Here is a 16,735-nt window from a genome sequence, read left to right as displayed (position 1 = left end):
CGTCAGGTTCTTGATCACCACACTAACCATAGCCCTTCTCCATCAATTACTCAGTTTGGCCAGGAGGCCAGCTCTATTTATTTATTTTATTATTATTTTTTTTACTTTTGATCAGAATTCATTTAAGAGTTCAAAGGTTCAGGTTAATTATTCATTAGAATAATTAATGTTGATGACAAGCATTGATGTTAGAATATATACAAATATGTATATAGAATATTAAAAAATTTCTAAGAGATTCAGAACATTCAGAAATGTGAAAAAATACATGTTTTTTTATAAGTGTATGCACACATATTTTAAAAAGGTTTTAACAAAAATCCACAAATTACAAAAGTATGTGAATAGAAACAAAACATTTATTATAAATGGTTAATACATAAAGTCATTATGAATCTAATTTAAAGTACTGTAGTTCAGCCAACAATTTGCTGTTAATTTACTGGGAAAAGTTCCATCCAATTACCTCTAACATTATTTATTGCAATCTCAGGCAACAGGAAATGTCAAACATTGTTCTACGTAAAAAAATTGTGGAAACAGCGCACAATTCTTTTTTTAGTTTATTCAAGTAGGCTACAGTTACATGAGAGATTTGAGTATGCTTGCAAAGTTGTTATTGTGTGTTATTGTGTCATTGTTACTAACTGGAAATTTGCGTTCATCTATCTATCTATCTATCTATCTATCTATCTATCTATCTATCTATCTATCTATCTATCTATCTATCTATCTATCTATCTATCTATCTATCTACAACATAGGTTTCTAAGTGGTGTATGCACAATCTATTAAAAAAAAGGTTTTAAAAAATGGCCACAGATAACAAAAAGGGTGTGAATCTTTCTATAAACAAGCCATTGAAAACAAAAAGGTTAATAAATAAATACATGTATTATTAAAACTAGACAGAGATTTGAAATGTAGCCTACATGACAGGAAAGGGAACACCCACAGGAAGTTTATGTGCAGACATGATTGGCTGCAAGACTATAGCCAATAGAATAAACCCTTTATTTCTCCTTCATCCAATCAGTAGTTGCCTTTGGCTTTCTTGCCAGTTGATTGACGCTTATCGCTAGGCTTTGTATGTAAAAGGATAAACCTGATACTCGACACTGGCACACGATAAGCGCCTCCAGATGACGCAGAGATCTGCTGAATGCGCTGTGGCCGCGTCTCTTGACGCTTTTGACTGAACCGGGTGTCACGCGGTAGTATTGTGACTTGCTGTTTACCTTCAGAGCCGACAGCTAACGTTGAACTTCACACCGTCAGACTTTTAGGATTTTTTTAACCAAATATTTATGATAACATGTATCCCGAGACATTGGTAAACACGTCGCGAGCTGAGCACAACTAAATGTGGAGCAGTTCTAAGTGTTAAAGTACGGTATGTTACTTATGTCTGTTGTTAGCATGTTTACTGAGTAAAATGTAGAATTTGCTGACGGTATGTTGTTTTATTGTCGGTTGAAATATACAAATAAGTCAGTAAGGTTAAGAAGTACGTGTGTCAGAATTTTATTTGGACTCTGTCGTGATTTATTTCCTGAATTTCCATTATTGCGAAATGTATAGTTTTGTGGTATCACGTGCTTTTAAATAATGACAGTTGTTTTTTGTTCTAGGTTTGGATATTGGATTTTGGTCTTGAGAAACAGCATATCAGGATATGGCTGGCAGGGGTGTAAACGAGAACACTCCTCTTTTGGACAACTCTGTGGCCTCAACCAGATCGGAGTCAGTGTTTAATGGCAGGAGACTGGCCTGTGCTGCCATCCTGCTGGCAGAGTCTTTAGAGCGGATGGCCTTCTATGGCATCACCTCGAACCTGGTGCTCTTCCTCAACAGCAACCCCTTCTTTTGGGAAGGGACTTCGGCCAGCCAGGCCCCCTTGATCTTCATGGGTGTCACTTATTTGATATCGCCTTTTGGTGGCTGGCTGGCAGATGCGTTCCTTGGCAAGTTCATAACCATAGCCTTGAGTTTAGTTCTATACCTGTTCGGGATGCTGCTTTTCCCCTTCGTGGCCTACGATGACACCAGGACCTCTCTGTGTGGAGAAGAGATGGCGTTCCCAGTGCAGCCAGCAGAGTGTTTTCCTGAAAATGGGACTGTGCCTGCCAATGTGACCTGCATGAATCGGCCGTCCTACTGTAGGCCTGCGATCTACAGTGGTCTGGTGCTGGTGGCCATTGGCGTGGGCACTGTGAAATCAAACATCACTCCATTCGGAGCAGATCAGGTAATGCATGGGGTTTCAAAATGGGGTCTGGGGAGGCGCTAGGAAGGGAATATTCTGGTTCTGTTGAGAGGTGTGGATAAAAACATTTAAAAAATAAATAAGTTAAAGAAAATAAATGTAAAAATAAAATTAAGTAACGGTTTATATTTAATTTGAATAAAATAAATGATTTTTTTTTTTAATAATACATCTAACAGTAGATAATATCACCTTAAATGCTTTTTTATGCTTTTTTTATAATTTTGTTTCCTCAGGGTCTTTATACATTTAAATAATTAGCAGATTTTTATTTTTATTTTGCATATTTGGGGGGTCTGTGGCATCTAAAAGACTGAAACCCCTGAGGTAACATAATTCACTACAACTGAAGAGTTGTCTAAACTTTTGAGTAGGTTCCAATCTCAGAGGGCACAACCTCGAATTGATTCTCCGAGCAATATTTTCTACTATGTCTGGCTTTTATGAAACTCTAAATGGTAATAAGACCTTTAACGAGCTTGCTGGTGTTTGTTCTTTTGGGAGCTTTAGGTAAACCCTGGCTGGTGCTGTCTGTAGATACAACGAGTTATTGCTTTTGTTTTTCTTTTATTTTTTGGGATTTGGATTTGGTTTTCTCAGTTTTTGGTTTAGGAACACAAAAGAAGACGTTTTGAGTAAAGTGCTGTTTGCTCTGTCCATTTGCTTTAGGGGCTGGTCATTTTATACTTCAAAAAGGATGCAAAGTATCATAAAAGTAAACGCACCATATTCCAAGAGAGTCGTTATGGATGCATGTTATATCTTTGTGCAACAACATTTAATCTTCCTTTCAAGTGGGGGCTATAAACTGTTGGGACATATTGTCAATGAATTGAAATGGAGAGTGGATCTATTCGATTAGTAAACATTATATTTGTAAATTAATTGTGAAAAGATGCAAAATAAAAAATGGCACAAATCAGACATGGCCGTTTCTCTCATGAATGAACCAACGAGAGACACAGGGTAGGTACATAAACCGAATATAGCTCACAAGTCATATGGACCACTTTTATAATCCGTTTCACATTCACTTCACACTCTTATTCCTCATTCACTTTCAATATAAAATTAACCTTTTGTGTTACACAGAAGATCGTCATACAGGTTTGGAATGAAGCAAGAGTGACTCATTTTACCTAACATCGTCATGTCTTAAAAGGAGCTTTAAATTAACAAATTCAATAATAGAAAAATTTACAATTATTGCTTAAGTATGGGTTTCTGCATTTCAGAAAGTGCTATTGTGGTTCCCTTGGCAACAGCAGTTTTGTGATGCTTCCTTAAATTCGGACACACCTCGGGGCACTTTCACTTCACTTATTAAATGACAAGACGCATATAACACACATTTCTGAGGTACTTTGAGTCTGAATTAGCCATGTGGCCTTCAAAATGACTTGAGTCACAAGATCTAAATTCTTAGAATTTTGATGAAGTGATTTCTATGGTCACTGCCAAGGTCTGTTTTTTTTAAATTTGGTTAGAAGAACTACATTGCCTTCTGAAAATTGAATGTGTTGTGTTGCTGGGGAGAATTAAATGCTGAAGAAATTCAATGATGTAATGTAGATTGATTCTCAAGTAGCACCACCAAACATTTCTTACAATGTGCAAAAACATTTATACAAAAAAAAAAATATATATATATTACCAATTTAATCTGATTACATGACCTCTCAGTGACATGAAACTTTACAGTAGCCCTGTACAGTGGGGAATATCCCTGTTTTGGACAAACTGTAAGGAATAATTTGCTAAATGACTAATTAGAAACCCCATATGATGATGAGCAATACTCTTCTGCATGATTCTCTGGCTGAAATACACAGAACACGCAAAATGATACTAACTACTTGGGAAGTAAAACTGACATCTGTCTTTGTTGGTTTATCTATCTGCTTGACAGATTTTTTTATTTTGTTTTCCCAGTTACCTGGTCTGCTGGATTATTTGAAAAGTTTGAAGAAAATAAAAACTCCAGGCTTATTTTTGCAGTGTGGAGGACTTGGATTAGGCTAGTGTTTATGTCTGTTGACTTGCTGCCTTGTTGTCATATGATCATCACGTGTTTTTTATATTCAGTAAAGAAATGTACTGCAGAATGTGCCATCTGGGAAGCATTGTGGGGCATAGATCCCATTTAAACACTGAGGAAGTGGTGCAATGAACTGAAAACTGGCTTACAAGTTACAGCATATTGACACTTTCCCCAAAATTGGTGGATCTATATCTCTCATTGTATGACTACAGCTGCATGTTTTTAGCTTTTTGAGAGCAGACATCGCTTTAAAAAAGCATGTGCATGCACTTCACACAAGTTTGTTAATGCATTTAGTAAATTGCAAGTCATTTCTTGAATTAAATGAAGAATGTTAGTATTGAGTGTTGATGTGCTTATTGACTACTTTGTAACGTCAACGTTTTTCTATCTGGATATTGTGTTCATGTTATTATTGCCTGTGTTTGTTACTGAACCAGTTATAGGACTGGTTATTATGAATTTAAAAGTGATTTAGTTATTCAAATAAGGAGGATTTTCAGTTAGTTGTTCCTGTGCACTTAAAACTAATAAAACAAGTAAATAAAAATGAATCTGTAATCATGAAGTTCACACATGTATTTGTGATTTCTGTCCTTCCAGGTGAAGGATCGAGGTCCGGAGGCAACGCGGCGGTTCTTTAACTGGTTCTACTGGTGCATTAATCTTGGAGCGATTTTCTCGCTGGGTGGAGTAGCTTATATTCAGCAGAACATGAGCTTCTTTACTGGTTACATCATCCCTGCCGTCTGCCTCGGGGTGTCCCTCATCGTCTTTGTTCTGGGCAAAACGGTATTTATAACCAAACCTGCAGATGGCAGTGCCTTCAGCGACATGTTCCGGATCCTGGCCTCGGCCCTCTGTGGACGCGGGCCAAAAGAACCAAGTCTGCTCAGGTGAGGGCCACATTTACTTTACTGAATAAAGAAGTCCAAATGAAACTAATCTTGACCTTGCCTTCTCTTTAAAAAAAAAAAACAACAACAACGTATGACTGAAAATTGGATCTACGGTCGTTTTTATGTGACACTTGGCATTATTTATTAATATGGATGTGAGTGGTGGATATGTTAAAGTCTTACGTCAGGTCTCAGCTTGTGTACACAAGTAGCCTGAACTTGAAGCCTGAACTAAGTTCTATAGTAAAGTAGTTGGACAACTGTATAATAATGGCATTTTGTTCATATTGTGAGGTGAACTAAATAGGCTATACAGTGTTTATAATGTTTATAAATGTTTCATTATATTAACTGATACACACACACACACAACAGTTATGTAGTTGTTTGCAATTAAAAGGTTGATGGGTTTTTGCAGTAAGATCAGTTTCTCTTTGACGAGATTACTTCCTCTTTTTGGTTGGGTTATATTTTCTCCGTGTTGTAAAGTCTAGGGGCAAGGCTTCTATTTTGAACTTTTAGAGGCTTGATATTCAATTCTGATTGTTTTCAGCCTTCACATTTATCAATGTACTATCATTTGTACGATACGATTTCAGGAATCACAAGTAAACCCTGTCGTAGGTTTGTGTGCTCGGATCTGCGCTCAATTCTATGTTGGGTTGATAAGTGAGGCCCAGTTTGGGTATTGCTTTTCTTTTTCACTTCCTATTAATGAAAAGATGCGTTTTTGTACAAGTGCAGCAACAAGTGCAGCAAAGAGAAGAGTAAAAAGAATGCACATTAGTTTTGCAGTTATTGCATATTCAGAAAGTATAAATAATGTCATGTTTATAAAGATTTATTCTTAAACTTCAAAATAAATGTGGCTATTAGTCTTTATACAGTTTCTACTGTGTAAAATGGTTTTGGTTTGTTAGATTGTAAATGTATGCAGTTCTTTCGTGGGAACCTAAACTCCAGGTTCAGATGAGTCTATTAGTCTGTAATGTTATCCCTCATCTTCTTCTTTGATCCACCTCTCTTGTCTGTCTCGTATGTTCATCGTGTCTCTGTGGCATAAGTTACTGTCAAGTGCCGAGCCCTCTGTCTAAAATCAAAGAACAGGCACTTCATGAAAAAAAAAAAAGTGATGTTATTATTTTTTAAGTTGGCCAAAACCGTGCTTCTTTCTTTAGTTATCTTTTTTTTTTTCTTTATAATTTAGTGTTTTTTTTTAATTATTATTATATTTTTTTAAAATGAATGCTTGTTAAAATCCTTGTTTCCCCCACAAGGCCAAAGCCATCTCTACTGGATGGCGCTAAGGTGACGTACGGTGGGCGATTTTCAGAGGAGAAGGTGGAGGAAGTGAAAGCGCTGGTTAAAATACTTCCTGTTTTCCTGGCCCTCATTCCGTACTGGACTGTCTATTTCCAGGTAAGGTTTTTATGGGTGGGTGTACTATGTCTGTCAGATCTGTTATGCCAGTTATTGGTCCTCAAAAATAGGGAAATGTACCAACAATGTATTTTTACCTTAATTTACTGTAGTTGTGACAGAGGATGAATGGGAAATTGCATAGGTATTTTATTAGGTGTCTTATGCAGAAGGAGAGCCATGGTGGTGATGAACGGTGTCGTTGGCATGTCAAATACAAGTGATGGATGTTTATAAGCAGAGATTTTGTCTCTGACATATTAAGGTTTGTCAAATTTGGAGCCTTTATGGAATGGGTGGGTTTAAAGCCCTTGAGCAGACAGGTGCTTCCTTGAGGGACTTTATATGTGCCTTGCTGGGGCATCTCTACTACTAAAGCAGCGTTCCTTCAACAGCCGGCGTGGGGCCCGTAACCGCTGAATTTATGTCACCTTACCACAGAAAAACAGAGGTTGTGTGTCAACCCACTTTAAATTTCAATGTTTAAATATTTTCAAGGTCTGTCTCTCTCATTTCTGCATTTTAAACCACCTAAGTGAAATTTTCAGCCATTTTTCATTTCTTACTTCCCCCACAGAACACACTTAGATTATCGGATAATGCTTGTCTGATCGAATGGACATTTAAAGTGTTTAAATAAATGTTTGAATTCATAACAGTTTATTAAAAGAATGAAGAAACCATTTGTGTTGAAGTGTATCAAATGGATCTAATATTTGGACACGTTACAGGAATCATACCTATCCTCGTGTATTGAAACGTTAGCAAGAATCTCCGGCTGATGTTTAAAGATGACTGGCAATGAAAATGGTTTGTCAGATTTCCAAAGTTGAGTACAGTTTGTTTTTATGAGCTGATATTTGCTGAAAGTAAGCCATTTCCTTGTTCCAGCATTTGCGCAATTGCCATAGGCTGTATAAAAACATGGACATTGTGTGTGACGTCACCCATAGGTTTGCGAAGAGCATTTTTGAATCCAAAAGTAGGCGGAGCTGGCCGTCGCCATCTTAACAGTGCGTCACCTCATGTCATTCGAATAATCGAAAATGGGCAAAAAGGCGGGAACTGGTTGCTGAAACCACGCACACCTAGCTCGACAGCTGTATCTTCAGCGGCAATCCACCTGTCACTCAAGTGGCTTTGCCCTTAATTATGCAGAACATTAAGGCTTAATTTAAATGGATGAGTTATAAAAAAAATTCACCCCCCTCACAGTGGTCATGGAGAGCAAAATTAGCTATTTAGACCAAAACCAGGCTGTAAATTTTATTTTATTTTTTTATTCTGTAAAGTTGGAATTGACTCCCTTTTGCAGCCAGCCTCTACCGGACAGTCAATGAATTACAGTTTAAGTCACTTCCATTTGGGCTTCACGATAGAGAGTGAGAGGTTGCCGCTTGACAATTACGTATATGCGTAATATGACTGTAATGCTGTGTTGCAGGACATGGCTCATAAAAGCGACACTGTCCCAATTTTATCAGGATGTCTGTTCCTTCACCTTAATTATTTTCCAGATCTTCACCGTATGGTAACAACAACAAAAACGTATATTTATGCTGTAGAAGTCTTCACTTTAAAAATGCATTGAGTAATTTCCTTCAGTGAATGCAGCGTTTGTGGTCATGTTAAATTGCTGTGGAACTGTTGGGATAAGAATAATTGTTTTGTAGTCTATCTCACGTGAAAACAAGATTCTTGTTCTCCAATTACCACAGAAGGTCAGCTTTTTGAGGCCCTGTCATCCCATATGTTTTGTCTGCAGAGACGCTTGCCAACTGTTAGAAAGGTTATCTGACATTGTTAGTCCTCGTGGACTTAAATTAAAGTTCGAGTAAAGAACTTTTCTGAAAAATTCCTAATGACTTTCTGTATGAATAGATATTGCTTAATGTCTTCATGAAGAGCCAAACTGCTTTTACTGGCTGAAATATTGTCACTTGCTATTTTCTTCCTCGGCCCTATTTCAATATTCTGTAAAGTGTCTCTACAGGTGGTAAATGGATCATAGTAGGCTGGTAAGAACCAGTGCAGCCTACATGTTAATGTGTGCTGTTGTCTTCACTTACAGATGCAGACCACATATTATCTCCAGAGTCTCCATCTGAGAATTCCTGGAGACGTTTCCAACTCCACAGACTCCAACCTGGTAAGAGAACCGCTATTTCAGTGCCAATAATGTCAGATCATTTCCAAATTGGCTGGAAAGAAAATTATAATTGCTTTGTTAATGAAGAATTCAATTATTTAAGTGGTTGGCCTCTTTTTTTGCCTTTGCCCTGGTCAAATTCTTCATCAGTTATCCCATGTTTCTTATTGGGCCATGCTATTAAGAAGCAACAGTTTCAATGCCGCAGATGTTTTCATTAATGATGCAAGTGCTGCATATAAATTAAATATGACTTTGTCAACGGCATTTTCATTGATCATTTTTCTCAACAAAAAACTGTCTGATTAATTGTTAGGGTTGACAAGAGACTTTAATTTTGATTATTTTAGTGCAAGAAACCTCGAGTAACATTATAAGTGAACACAGCAGTGTAAAATACGGTATGTTTAAATGACTTGATTTCTCAGGTTTAATTTGAGAGCAAACAGGATGCCTGTGGTGATGCCAGGTGCTTGTGGTGTTTGTCTGGCTGTAGAGTAGAGGATGTTTAGGATACTCTTTGGAGACTCTGGCACGCATGAGCTAGAGAAATCCTTTGAAAACCAAGGTATTAACTTGAAAACCATGACCCTCTCTAATCACAGATTAGCACCCAGCACCTGCATTCTCATCTGAACTTGCTGTTTATTTGTTTTTGTGCATGTGTGTGTGTGTGTGTGTGGGTGTTTATGTATACGCTCTACTAGGTAAGTGTGTCAGAACCTTCGCTTTGAATTAAATCCACTCAAAATGGTTTCACAGTGACTAATCCAAAATCACGACTCCGGGGCTGTCTGATCAGCAGAGACAATGCAGTCACATGTTGCTCTATGACCATGAAAATGCATAGACACAAATGTAACTGGTTGAACAACATGTGCATTTGTGTGTACGTGCCATTTCACGGCTGTCTGAAATGGAGCTATCCAGAATTAGATTCAAAGTCACATGGTAAGGACAGAGGAAGTGCGAAACTACAATGGGGAAGTGAAAAAGACGTAATTGGCTGTTAAATAACAGCGCTCTAGAGTGTAACAGCAGGGTCACATTGAAGAGACTGTTGTAAAGCACCTCATGCTCTTTAAATGTAAATTTCCCGAGTACTTTTATTGTGGTTATGCCATTTTCTGCTAACATTTAAAAGTATGACATGGGAATGCTTGTTTATTTTTTTATGGGATTAGTTCTTATAGATGGATTAGCTTGTCTTGACAGGTCAGGCAGTCAGAATGTATAGGCTACGACTTTTTCTGTAATGAATGAATGAATAAACACAGTCCAGCATCTTCAAGCTGTCCAGCATCTTCACTTAAATCAAAGATGAAACATTTCTCTTTGTCTGGTTTAGAAGGAAGAAAAGTGTAGTGGTTGAAGAAGAGAAGAAGTGAAAGACACTTTTGTTACGAAAAAAAAAAAAAACTAACTTGTTGGACACTGTTTTTCTTTAACTAGTCTATACAACAATACTTGTTTTGAAGAAAATATGAGTTCTGCTTGCCTGTGCAAAACTTGCTGCCTCATATAATATTTCTTAATATTGTGAAAACCTATTACAATTTGAAATTACTGTTTTATATATAACAGTATTTTAATATGTAATTGTTGTAATATTTTTAAAAATATTTTACACATTTTTACAAAGCTCAATTTACAACTTTTTTTAAATTTTGTGTGGAAACCATAATGATATATTTTTTCAGGATTCTTTGAATGTTTGATAAATAGAAACCGCTTTAATATAAATAAGAAATAGGTAACATACTGCCACTTTTGATCCATATAATCCAAAAAACAAAAAAGCGCTGACCCTACTTTTCAACCGTACTGTAAATATGTTATGTTGTTGTATGTTAAGCTGATAAAAATTGCTTTTAGAATGTTGTTACAGTATGTGGTTGATTAAAATAAAATTGTGACCTTGGTGCACAAAACCAGACTTAAAGGGATAGTTCACCCAGTAATCAAAATTATGTCATTAATGACTCACCCTCATGTCGTTCCAAACCCGTAAGACCTCCCTTCATCTTCAGAACACTGTTTAAGATATTTTAGATTTAGTCCGAGAGCTCTCAGTCCCTCAATTGAAACTGTGTACGGTATACTGTCCATGTCCAGAAAGGTAAGAAAAACATCATCAAAGTAGTCCATGTGACATCAGAGGGTCATTTAGAATATTTTGAAGCATCGAAAATACATTTTGGTCCAAAAATAGCAAAAAATGCGACTTTTTTCAGCATTGTCTTCTCTTCCGAGTCTGTTATGAGAGAGTTCAAAACAAATCAGTTAGTGATATCCGGTTCACGAACGAATCATTCGATGAAACCGGATCTTCTTGAACCAGTTCACCAAATCGAACTGAATCGTTTGAAATGGTTCGCATCTCCAATAATCATTAATCCACAAATGACTTAAGCTGTTAACTTTTTTAATGAGGCTGACTGTGAGTTTAAACAAACCAATATCCCGGAGTAATTCATTTACTTAAACAGTACACTGACTGAACTGCTGTGAAGAGAGAACTGAAGATGAACACTGAGCCGAGCCAGATAACGAACAAAAGATTGACTTGTTCTCGAGTCAAGAACCGTTTCTGTCAGACGCGTCCAATTCGTGAACCGAGGAGCTGATGATACATGCATGTGTGATTCAGCGTGAAGCAGACCGACACACAGGGCGTCTGAACTGAACTGATTCTTTTGGTGATTGATTCTGAACTGATTCTGTGCTAGTGTTATGAGCGCGGGTAAACCGAAGGCTTGAATCAAGGGCAATCATCACAAATGAAGTCACTAGGTTGAGCGCAAAAGAACCAAAGATAAAAGAAGGTCTCATGGGAGTTATTAATGACATAATTTTGATTAATGTGTGAACTAACCCTTTAAGTCACTGGGGTATATTTGTAGCAATTGCCAACAATACATTGTATGGGTCAAAATTCTTGATTTTTAAATATTAAATAATACCATGTTCCTTGAATATATTTTTTAATTGTTATTACATTTTTGATAAGAACTTCATTTGGACAACTTCAACTTCATATCCTAACATTCATGGAAAGTGTATTTATTCAGCTTTCAGATGATGTATAAATCTGTTTAAAATAATTTGGTGGTTCAGGGTCACAAATGAGTTGAATTGAATTGAACGAATGAATGTTTATTTTAATTGTCGACCAGGTGAATTGGACACTATGTTTGCTTAAGACATACAAAAACATGACAGGGAACAAATGAACAAATTGTGTAAACAAATTATGTGGTTTTTTTTCCCCCCTGAATGTCATCTGGCAGGTTCCATATAAACGCAGTTACACACCTTTATTTAACATATAAACAAGTGTATTTTTTATGCACAATATTACAGTGATTATGCTTAATAACATAATACCATGTAAGGTAATGTACATGCATTAAACAATGTTTTTTTTAGCAGTTAAATATTACAAACTGTTTCAGAAAAAAAAAGTGTGTTCCCTGATTTTGCTCTAAAATATTCTATTCAACAATCATGTTGATGAGTCAGAAATAGAGGTCCTTCCCCAGCTTCCTGTTTCAATAGAAATCAAGTCATTTGACATTCTATCGTGGGTTTAATGGTGTTTCTCTGGAGTGCATGCTTAAGTGTGCAAATCCCCATCTGTCGCTTGTTCTCTCACACACAAGGGCTTCCCCTTCTAAATGAACATGTGCTGCTGTAGATTTGTCTCGGTGGACCGCACAGCCTAAAGGGATTTCAGTGCAAAGTCTTAACAAGGCCAAACTGTGAGCTCTTAATTAGGAGATACCCATAGAGAGACACAGACACGAGTGGTAATGTGGGTGAAAATGATATGATGATAGAATGATGCAAGCTGGCAATTTCAAATGGAGAAAAAAGTATTTAAAAGTGCATGATGATGAAGGGGAGACAGCGCTTGGAGGGACATGTATAAATTACCAGTGCTTAGTCAAAGAAATGTAAATGTAATGAGGGAGCAAGCTGGAGAATTAAAAGTGTTAAAAGCATCAGTAGATTTGGGACTGACTGAAGCTGTTGAATTAAATTCAGACATTCTGACTGAGGCACGCTCTCCACTTAACCGACTAATACTCTGCTGGAGGTGCAAATGTGTGTGTGATAGGCCTATGAACACCTGCAGGCATGGATGCATAATAAACCTCTCTTTTTGAGCCCTGGCATCTGGTCCTCTGGCGTTGTATTTCACAGGCATTATTTGATTAACGTCAATTAAAACGTACAGATGGTGAAGTATTGTACAGGGTGTTTGAATTAATTACACCCAATCAGATCAAGACTTGATTTGAATTGATTGGGCTGTTTTTAATTTTTGCTGCATGCATAGAGCAGCGTCGAACTAATTCTGCTCATTCAGATTATCACGTCCTGTCTATGCAGGATATGAGGACAGATGATTTCCCACAGTGGCCAAAGTTAAAATACAGATAATCGGAGTTAAAACTTGTCATTTGACCACACATTTGTGTCGCAACTACTACTTGCTGTTTATGCACCCTGGATATGAATTATACCTCACATTTTATGGCTTCTTAGTAATCAGGGTTAATGTACAAGAAAGAAAGATAAATTTGTTAAGAGTGACTCATTTCTAGAGTCCAGAATATCAAAGAGACTTGTGGCTGTGGGCTTTTTTGGACTTGGGCCCATAAGCAAGAACGGTCAGAAAGCTTTATCAACTTCATAGCAACACCCTGACATCCACCCAGAACACCACAGCAACAAGATAGACTGTGTTCTGATTCTCAGTGTCCATAGTTGTTGTTCACTTGTCGTCAGATATCTGTTGAAGTTCATTTGACAAAACGTGTTCAATTTGGAACACCCTGCAAAGTTATCAAACATAAACAACCCTTGAGTCATGTATATTAGAGGAGTTTGAGCTATGATGGCTTAAATCAATGTACTTATGTTCATTTAATATACTTGTAGAATGCATGTAGGTGTGCTTGTATAAATATGAATGTATTATTAATTTAGGGCTATAAATGTCTTTTTTTTTAGTGCTAAACTGAGTGATAATCGTCTGATGTTTAATATGAAAATGAACGTAATTTACTTACATTAGATGTGTAATTTCTCTTAGTTAACCATAATCATGATGCATTGTGACTGTAACGCTTCACACACTTTAAATCCGAAAAAAACACATACAAACAACACCTGGGAGTAATTAAACTCGTTTCACTGGCTTTATTTGATTCAAACTTTTGTAAATACTGGGTTGATGTGCAATGACCGGTGGGTAATTTCCCTTTCCACTTCCTGTGAAGTGATTTATTGATGTCCCTTCAGACTGGAATTTCGAATTAAAATGGTACAATACCCTATGAAGTCCACTTCGTAGGGCACTTATGGTCGAATAGAACACACCTGTAGTGATACACACACACAAAAAAAAAACTGCCCGTCAACCACCTGAGTGACATCAGGTTTTGCATATGCAAACCCTACTCATTTTCTTTTTCTTCAGAAATACAAAAATGACGCTCTTTATTAAGGGAGATGTTTTTCCTTTCACTGTCAAAATGGTCTTAAATGTCCACATCATCTATATTACCGAATAGACTTTTAAGTGTTGCATTGGCAAACCCTACAAATTTTTATTTATTTATTTTTAGAAATGTAAAAATCTAGTTTCTTACAAATGCAATTTTTTTTTCTCTCTGTCAAAAATCTCCAGAATCCATCATTCCCAAATAGTTTCGCTCTAGGTGATGCACTTTTTTTTTCCCAGTTTGCTCAGGTTTCCATCACTCATCAGTGGCATGTGAGTGGAGCAATCAGCTATTCATTATGAAACAGGTGCTCTGATGCACGCTCTTCAATCCCCATGTGATATTAAAGTACTTAACAATTGATTAATGATTTTATGGGCTGTTAAGAGACCTGTCCCTCTCTCTTACTGGATAAGTTTTACACCCATTGACCAGCACTTACCACATGAGGGCGCTAAGGTTGCTGTAATGATTCGGTTTTCTGCTCTCTCTCTCTCTCTCTCTCTCTCTCTCTCTCATTCCTATGCTCTTTCAGAATTCACATTTAGACTTATACTTACTTTCTCAGTTGGGGACAAATAGAAAAGAATGAAGCACCTGAGTATTTTGAGTGACCTGCACGTAGCCTGGTTCCTGTTCGTTTTGTAAACATGACTCATTGTATTCCCCTGTTGTTCCTAGAGTACCTTTCGCTTCCCGGCAGCTTGGCTGACCATGTTTGATGCCGTGCTGATCCTCATGTTGATCCCCCTCAAGGATAAAGTGGTGGACCCCATGCTCAAACGCAAGGGCCTGGTGCCCTCACCTCTAAAAAGAATCGCCGTGGGCATGTTCTTTGTCATGTGCTCGGCGGTGGCAGCTGGTGAGTCAACAACACACACTAAATGACATGTATTTAGTGCATCATCAACACACACAACAAAGATTTATGGCTGAGTCTGTGAACCTGTGCTTTTTGTTCTTCAGCTTGCTCTCTTGCCACACAAACTGTCTGTGTGCTGGTTTGTGGGGTGGAAGCTTCTTTATACATATTCACAAACTGACACTCATGTGGGAGTGTTTGAGTGTGATAACAGACATTTGCATACACATTTTAAATATATGTGTTAAAATATATGTGACTGTCACGGTAGTGAGCTTTCATTTCAGACTTCATAAGGTTCATATGCTGTGTGTTCAGTTTTATGTGACATACTGTAACACACATGCTACAAAACACTGAGACCTAAATTACACAAGCATATATCCTTAACTCTATAGCTGGGTATAGCCAGCTACTCCATGATATGATACACTTCACGATTCAGTACATTGTAACATCATAAATATGCTAATCTTGAATGAAACAGTACATGTAAGAGAGACGTACTGCGCCACATGAGGGAGTGAATTTGTGAGCTCAGTCTGTAGCTGTTTCCTCTGAATTTGTATTGTACTGTGTCTGAAGAAGGTTCCTCCAATTGTTACTAAAGGTTGACTGATGTTATTTATCATTATTAATAGTGTTTATTCATTTAGGAATGAACAGCTACACTGATTTTTGACATTGTAATTGGATTACAGTAATAATTAAAATAATGTACACCAACTTCACCATGTTACCTGTTGGCAATAATACAATGTAAAAATTGTATAAAACCTTTAGACAGTGCTAAGGTTAGTTTACAAAGTATAAACATACATAAAAAAAAAATTGGGGTTGTGAGATATTTATGTTTTTGAAAGAAGTCAACAATGCTCACCAAGGCCTCATTTATTTGATTAAAAATACAGTAAAAACTGAAATATTCTGAAGTATTATTACAATTGGAAGTAACTGTTTTCTCTATTAATATATTTTAAAGTATAGTTTACTCCTGTGATGACGAAGCTTAATTTTTAGCAGCCATTTTTCCAATCATTCTAATATTTAGCATCATTCTTATATGCTGATTTGCTGACCAAGAACAATTTATTACTTATGTTAAAAACAGTTGTGCTTAATATTTTTTGTGAAAACTGTGGAGTATTTTTTTCAGAATTCTTGACTTATGTAAAGTTCCAAAGAGCAGCATTTATCGGAAATAAATGGTAAAATAAATGTAAATTAATGTAGTGTTCCTGTGGCTCAAGTGTTAGAGCATTGTGTTAGCAGCGCAAGGTTGTGGGTTTGATTCCCAGGGAACACATGTTAGGTAAAAACTGTTAGCCTGAATGCACTGTAAGTTGCTTTAGATAAAAGCGTCTGCTAAATGCATAAAATATAAATCTAAAATGTGAATATAAATATTCTGTAACATTCAAAAATGTATTTACTTTTAATAACTTTAATGCATCCTTTCTTAACAAAAGTATTATATAAAAAAAAAAAACCTTAGTAACAGTAGTGTGGACTGCTCAGACAGTAGCAGTAGTTGAGCACATTTGTACTATTTTGTGGGATCAGAATTTATTGTGGTTTGTGGTTGT

At 36.7% G+C, this 16,735-nt stretch overlaps 1 protein-coding gene across 2 annotated transcripts in view; it reads left to right on the top strand.

The window, feature by feature from the left end:
* The first annotated feature begins 1,129 nt into the window (after positions 1–1,129).
* Positions 1,130–16,735, top strand: part of LOC127963257 (solute carrier family 15 member 4) — a 58,435-nt gene continuing 42,829 nt past the window's right edge. The window contains exons 1-6 of one of the 2 annotated variants that reach the window (XM_052563066.1): positions 1,130–1,388; positions 1,632–2,248; positions 4,911–5,203; positions 6,484–6,625; positions 8,697–8,774; positions 14,969–15,149. In XM_052563066.1, the coding sequence (XP_052419026.1) occupies positions 1,676–2,248; positions 4,911–5,203; positions 6,484–6,625; positions 8,697–8,774; positions 14,969–15,149 (1,267 nt within the window). In that variant the 5' untranslated portion in view covers positions 1,130–1,388; positions 1,632–1,675. Of the gene's footprint in view, positions 1,394–1,631; positions 2,249–4,910; positions 5,204–6,483; positions 6,626–8,696; positions 8,775–14,968; positions 15,150–16,735 lie in introns of both variants that reach the window. The other variant, XM_052563065.1, reaches the window with a different exon arrangement.

This window comes from Carassius gibelio, chromosome B8 (genome assembly GCF_023724105.1).
Source record: "Carassius gibelio isolate Cgi1373 ecotype wild population from Czech Republic chromosome B8, carGib1.2-hapl.c, whole genome shotgun sequence".
NCBI lineage: Eukaryota > Metazoa > Chordata > Actinopteri > Cypriniformes > Cyprinidae > Carassius > Carassius gibelio.
Note: the sequence above shows the minus strand (reverse complement) of the source record. Positions and strands in the feature narration are given on the sequence as shown.